General features: G+C 52.9%; 1 protein-coding gene across 1 annotated transcript in view; it reads right to left on the reverse strand.

Annotated features, from left to right (window-relative positions):
• smad3b (SMAD family member 3b) overlaps positions 1 to 7500 on the reverse strand; it is a gene marked incomplete at both ends in the record, with an annotated part of 65599 nt that overhangs the window by 18637 nt on the left and 39462 nt on the right. Inside the window, one exon of the mRNA XM_084185688.1 lies at positions 6627 to 6839. Within this exon, the coding sequence (XP_084041814.1) occupies positions 6627 to 6839 (213 nt within the window). The remainder of the gene's footprint in view (positions 1 to 6626; positions 6840 to 7500) is intronic.

Below are 7500 nucleotides of genomic sequence, written 5' to 3' on the forward strand. Positions count from 1 at the left end.
AGGATCTCTAGTGGCACAGCTAGCACTACGATGCAGTGCCTTAGACCACTGCGCCACTCGGGGGTAACGGTGGTAGGGTGTGTAACGGTGGTAGGTGTGTAATGGTATAGTAATGGTGGTAGGTGTGTAATGGTATAGTAATGGTGGTAGGTGTGTAATGGTATAGTAATGGTGGTAGGTGTGTAATGGTATAGTAATGGTGGTAGGTTTGTAACGGTGGTAGGTGTGTAACGGTATAGTAATGGTGGTAGGTGTGTAATGGTATAGTAATGGTGGTAGGTGTGTAACGGTGGTAGGTTTGTAATGGTATAGTAATGGTGGTAGGTGTGTAACGGTATAGTAATGGTGGTAGGTGTGTAATGGTATAGTAATGGTGGTAGGTGTGTAATGGTGTTAGGTTTGTAATGGTATAGTATCACTAGGGTGTTGTGTTACCTCTGTGTCTGCATGTGGTCAGTGTGATGGAAGTTTTGTACCTACAGTACCAATCAAAAGTTTGGACACACCGACTCATTCAAGGGTTTTTCTTTATTTTTACTATTTTCTACATTGTAGAATAATAGTGAAGACATCAGAACTATGAAAAAACACATATGGAATCATGTAGCAACCAAAAAAGCATATGTGGGAACTCCTTCAAGACTGTTGGAAAAGCATTCCAGGTGAAGCTGGTTGAGAGAATGCCAAGAGTGTGCAAAGCTGTAATCAAGGCAAAGGGTGGCTACTTTGAAGAATATCAAGTATAAAATATATTTTGATTTGTTTAACACTTTTTTGGTTACTACGTGATTCCATATGTGTTACTTCATAGTTTTGATTATAGTTACAATGTAGAAAATAGTAAAAATAAAGAAAAACCCTTGAAGGAGTCGGTGTGTCCAAACTTTTTATTAGTACTGTAGGTACAAAACTTCCATCACACTGACCACATGCAGACACAGAGGTAACACAACACCCTAGTGATACTATACCATTACAAACCTACCACCATTACACACCTACCACCATTACTATACCATTAAACACCTACCACCATTACTATACCATTACAAACCTACTGTCAAGGTAGATGTAGGTGGGTGTGGTGGTGGAATCAGGCGCAGGACGCAGAACGTTAGTCCAACAGACTTTAGTAGATGCACACAAAAACAATCACGAATAAATGCCCTGAGGCGAAAACTCCGCACGTAGGCGAAAATAACGGGCGCACTAACAGGTGCGACAAAACACTCCAAGCAATATGGAGAAATAGCTCAACCGAGCAAACAGTAGAATAACAGCCTACCGGCACGACAGTAAAACAATAACACACAACACTAGACAAACACAACGAGAACTTATGGGACACTAATTACACTAAACGATAACAGGTGTAACAACAATCAGACAAAAGCAAACGAACATAGAAACATGCAACGGTGGCAGCTAGTATTCCGGAGACGACGAACGCCGAAGCCTGCCCGAGCAAGGAAGAGAGGCAGCCTCGGCCGAAACCGTGACAGTACCCCCCCCTTGACGCGCGGCTCCAGACGTGCGCCGACTCCGGCCTCGGGGACGACCAGGAGGACGCGGAGCAGGGTGCGTCGGGTGCCCACGATGGAATTCCGTCAGGAGAGACGGGTCCAAAATGTCTCTCCTCGGCACCCAGCACCGTTCCTCCGGGCCGTACCCCTCCCACTCCACTAGATATTGGAGACCCCCCATCCGACGTCTCGAATCCAAGATGGACCGCACGGAGTACGCCGGTGCCCCCTCGATGTCCAATGGGGGCGGAGGAGTCTCCCTGATCTCACTTTCTTGGAGTGGGCCAGCTACCACCGGCCTGAGAAGAGACACATGGAACGAGGGGTTAATACTTTTATACTCAACAGGTAGTTGTAATTTGTAACACACCTCGTTCAACCTTCTCAGGACTTTAAATGGCCCTACAAACCGCCGACCCAGTTTCCGACAGGGCAGGCGGAGGGGCAGGTTTCTGGTAGAGAGCCAGACTCGATCACCAGGTGCGTACACCGGTCCCTCACTGCGGTGGAGATCGGCGCTCGCCTTATGACGACGGAGGGCCCGCTGCAGGTGGACGTGTGCAGCGTTCCATGTCTCCTCCGAGCGCCGCACCCACTCATCCACCGCAGGAGCCTCGATCTGGCTCTGCTGCCAAGGTGCCAGAACCGGCTGGTAACCCAACACACATTGGAAAGGGGTTAGGTTAGTGGAGGAATGGCGTAGGGAATTATGGGCCATTTCGGCCCAGGGAACGTACCTGGCCCACTCCTCCGGCCGGTCCTGGCAGTATGTTCTAAGAAACCTACCCACATCCTGGTTCACACGTTCCACCTGCCCATTACTCTCCGGGTGGTAACCCGAGGTGAGGCTCACCGAGACCCCCAACCGCTCCATAAAAGCTCTCCAGACTCTGGAGGTAAATTGGGGACCTCGATCAGACACAATATCCTCGGGTACCCCGTAGTGCCGGAACACATGGGTGAATAGTGCTTCGGCGGTTTGCAGGACAGTAGGAAGGCCCGGCATAGGGAGCAAACGACAGGCCTTAGAAAACCGGTCCACAACGACCAGTATAGTGGTATTCCCCTGTGAAGGAGGAAGGTCAGTGAGGAAATCCACCGAGAGGTGAGACCATGGTCGTTGTGGAACGGGCAGGGGTAGTAACTTACCCCTAGGCAGATGTCTAGGCGCCTTACACTGGGCGCACACCGAGCAGGAGGAAACATAAACCCTCACATCCCTCGCCAACGTGGGCCACCAGTACTTGGCACTAAGACAGTGCACTGTCCGGCCGATACCAGGGTGTCCAGAGGAGGGTGACGTGTGAGCCCAATAGATCAATCGATCCCGAACCTCGAGCGGAACGTACTTCCGACCCTCCGGGCATTGAGGTGGACTAGGGTCGGTGCGTAACGCCCGCTCGAGTTCAGCATCGACCTCCCACACTACCGGTGCCACCAGACAAGACTCCGGCAGTATGGGAGTGGGCTCCACGGACCTCTCCTCCGTGTCATACCGCCGAGACAGTGCGTCTGCCTTACCGTTCTGTGACCCAGGGATGTACGTGATCTTAAATGTGAACCGGGTCAAAAACATATTCCACCTCGCCTGGCGAGGGTTCAGCCTCCTCGCTGCCCGGATGTACTCCAGGTTACGGTGGTCCGTCAAAATGAGGAAAGGGTGTTGAGCCCCCTCAAGCCAGTGCCTCCACACCTTTAGGGCCTGTACCACGGCTAACAGCTCCCTGTCCCCTACATCATAGTTTCGCTCCGCCGGACTGAGCTTCTTGGAATAAAAAGCACAGGGGCGGAGTTTAGGTGGCACGCCGGACCGTTGCGAAAGCACGGCTCCTACACCGGCCTCTGACGCGTCCACCTCTACCTGAAATGGCAAAGAGGGATCCGGATGCGCCAGCACCGGGACCGAGGTAAACAGGTCCTTCAGCCTCCCAAACGCCCTGTCCGCCTCGGCTGACCACTGCAGACGCACCGGACCCCCCTTCAAAAGAGACGTTATGGGAGCTGCCTCCTGTCCAAAACCCCGGATAAACCTCCGGTAGTAATTCGCAAACCCCAAAAACTGCTGCACCTCCTTCACAGTGGTTGGCGTTTGCCAATTACGCACGGCTGACACCCGGTCTACCTCCATCTTCACCCCTGACGCAGACAACTGATAACCCAAAAAGGAGACCGACTCCTGGAAGAACAGACACTTCTCTGCCTTGACATACAGGTCGTGCTCCAACAGCCTCCGCAACACTCGGCGCACCAGGGCCACATGCTCGACTCGGGTAGGCGAGTACACGAGAATGTCATCTATGTACACGACCACCCCCTGCCCCTGCATGTCCCTGAAGATCTCATCCACGAATGATTGGAAAACTGAAGGAGCGTTCATCAACCCGTATGGCATGACAAGATACTCGTAATGGCCCGAGGTGGTACTAAAGGCTGTCTTCCAGTCATCGCCCCCCCTAATGCGCACCAAGTTGTACGCGCTCCTGAGATCTAATTTAGTGAAGAAACGCGCCCCGTGCAATGACTCCGTCATGGTCGCAATCAGCGGGAGTGGATAACTGTACTTCACCGTGATCTGATTGAGACCACGGTAGTCAATGCACGGGCGTAACCCCCCATCCTTTTTCTTCACAAAAAAGAAACTCGAGGACGCAGGGGAAGTGGAGGGCCGTATGTATCCTTGTCTCAGAGATTCGTCTATGTAAGTCTCCATAGCTCTCTTCTCCTCCTGAGACAGAGGATACACATGGCTCCATGGGAGCGCAACTCCTGCCTGGAGGTCTATCGCACAATCTCCCTGCCTATGGGGAGGCAACTGCGTCGCCCTCGACTTACTGAACACAATAGCCAAATCCCCATACTCAGGGGGAACGTGCAATGCGGGCACCTGGTTTGGACTCTCCACCGAGGTAGCCCCTACGGAAACGCCCAAACATCGACCCACACACTGGGCAGACCACTCCATCAGAGCACTCTCCTGCCACGAAATAGATGGGTTATGGGTACTCAACCAGGGCATGCCCAGCACCACCGGATACGCAGGCGAGTCGATCAGAAATAGCTGGATCATCTCCTGATGACCCCCCTGCGCACACATCCTAAGTGGCGCTGTGACCTCCCTGATCAAGCCCGCACCCAACGGACGGCTATCTAGGGCATGACCGGGGAAGGGAACGTCAACAGGGAGAAGGGGAATCCCTAAGGCTAAACAAAATTTCTTATCAACAAAATTCCCAGCCGCGCCTGAATCTACCAGCGCCTTATGCTGGGAATGAGGTGCTACCTGTGGAAAACGCACAGGCATACAGAAGTGTGCAACAATGAGCTCTGGGTGAGTGGGGCGCCTACTCACCTGGAAGGACTCCCCAGTGCGGGACCTGTCGTCTTCTCCCCTAGGAGGCCATCCCCAGCACCTAGCCGCGGTGTGTCCTCCCCGACCACAGTTGGTGCAGGAGATGGACCCCCTCGTCATCCGACCCCTCCTCTCTCTAGCGCCAGCGCCCCCGAGCTCCATGGGGCCCGGCTCGGAGGCGCTGGAGGGTGAAATGGACGGACCCCCCTCGGGACGTCCGCGGGTAGCTAGCAGAGTATCCAGCCTGATGGACATGTTGACCAACTGGTCGAACGAGAGGCTGGTGTCCCTACAAGCCAGCTCCCTACGGACGTCCTCACGTAGACTACATCGGTAGTGATCGATGAGGGCCTGCTCATTCCACCCTGCATCCGCCGCTAGAGTACGGAATTCTAAGGCGAACTCCTGGGCACTCCTCTTCCCCTGCCGGAGGCAGAACAGACGCTCCCCTGCCGCTTTCCCCTCCGGGGGATGGTCAAACACCGCCCTGAAGCGGCGGGAGAACTCGTCATAGGTGATGGTGGTAGCGTCGATTCTCCTCCACTCTGCGTTGGCCCATTCCAACGCCTTACCGGAAAGGCAGGAGATCAGGGCGGACACGCTCTCGTGTCCCGAGGGCGCCGGGTGCACGGTGGCCAGGTAAAGCTCCACCTGGAGAAGGAATCCCTGACACCCGGCAGCGGTCCCATCGTAGGCCCTCGGGAGCGAGAGTCGAACTCCTCTGGGTTCCGGAGCGGGAATGGGCTGACTTGCCGATGGTGCGGGCAGGGAGGATGGTGGTGGAGGTGTCCCTCGGGTCTCCCAGCCTCGGATGGTGGTGATCACCTCCTGCAGTGCGGACCCCATCCGCAGGATCTGGTCATTCTGCTCGCGGACCCGGTCCTCCAGCATCGCCTGTGCTGCTGCGGCTCCTGCTGATTCCATTCTTGTGGTGTGTTATTCTGTCAAGGTAGATGTAGGTGGGTGTGGTGGTGGAATCAGGCGCAGGACGCAGAACGTTAGTCCAACAGACTTTTAGTAGATGCACACAAAAACAATCACGAATAAATGCCCTGAGGCGAAAACTCCGCACGTAGGCGAAAATAACGGGCGCAATAACAGGTGCGACAAAACACTCCAAGCAATATGGAGAAATAGCTCAACCGAGCAAACAGTAGAATAACAGCCTACCGGCACGACAGTAAAACAATAACACACAACACTAGACAAACACAACGAGAACTTATGGGACACTAATTACACTAAACGATAACAGGTGTAACAACAATCAGACAAAAGCAAACGAACATAGAAACATGCAACGGTGGCAGCTAGTATTCCGGAGACGACGAACGCCGAAGCCTGCCCGAGCAAGGAAGAGAGGCAGCCTCGGCCGAAACCGTGACACCTACCACCATCAGGGTAGGTTAATAATAATAATAATAATAATAATAATAATAATAATAATAAATAATTTATTACATTTGTAAAGCGTTTTTCATTATACAGAATAATCTCAAAGTACATAAAATAAAAGCCAAAGAATGGACACAACTAGACAGGGCAACTGACAACTAGACAGGGCAACTGACAACTAGACAGGGCAACTGACAACTAGACAGGGCAACTGACAACTAGACAGGGCAACTGACAACTAGACAGGGCAACTGACACCAAGGAATACGGCTGACACGACAAGGACACCAAGGAATACAGCTGACACGACAAGGACACCAAAGGTTGGGGTCAGGGGTCACGTTATGGTGCTACTGTACCTATGTGACTGCGTGTGAGCTCCATGGCAGCGTTGCGGTTGACGTTGGACAGTAGTCCCAGACAGAAGCGTTCTGAGTTGGAGGGGTCTGTAAAGCCGTCGACAGTGAGAGAGGGCTGGGAGGCATGGAAGGTCTCACCCACACGCTGGTTCAACTCATAATAGGAGATAGAGCACCAGAACGCTGACTCACAGTACGTTACTGGCTGGAGGTCTGGAGAGAGACAGAGAGAGAGAGAGAGAGAGAGAGACAGAGAGAGAGAGACAGAGACAGAGACAGAGACAGAGAGAGAGAGAGAGAGAGAGAGAGAGAGAGAGAGAGAGAGAGAGAGAGAGAGAGAGAGAGAGAGAGAGAGAGAGAGAGAGAGAGAGACAGAGAGAGAGGGAGACAGAGAGAGAGAGAGACAGAGAGAGAGGGAGACAGAGAGAGAGGGAGAGAGAGAGAGAGAGAGAGAGAGAGACAGAGAGAGAGAGAGAGAGAGAAGGCATCATGTGTTAGTAGATGTGTTACAGGACAGACACACAACTGACCAAATATAATACACCAGGATTAGCACATCTTGTGACTCAACCAGCTCAACTCAAGATCAAGCCAGCCAGCAACAATACAACCATCCAGCCAGCCAGTTAACCAGTCAGCCAGTTAACCAGTCAGCCAGTTAACCAGTCAGCCAACCACCCAGTTAACCAGTCAACCTAACCGGCCAGTTAACCAGCCAGCCAGCCAGTTAACCAGTCAGCCAGCCACCTAGCTAACCAGTCAGCCAGCCAGCCAGTTAACCAGACAGTTAACCAGTCAGCCAGCCAGCCAGATAACCAGTCAGCCAGCCACACAGTTAACCACTCAGCCAGCCACACAGTTTACCAGCCAGCCA

The sequence above is a fragment of the Coregonus lavaretus genome (genome assembly GCF_964263955.1).
Source record: "Coregonus lavaretus genome assembly, chromosome: 21".
NCBI lineage: Eukaryota > Metazoa > Chordata > Actinopteri > Salmoniformes > Salmonidae > Coregonus > Coregonus lavaretus.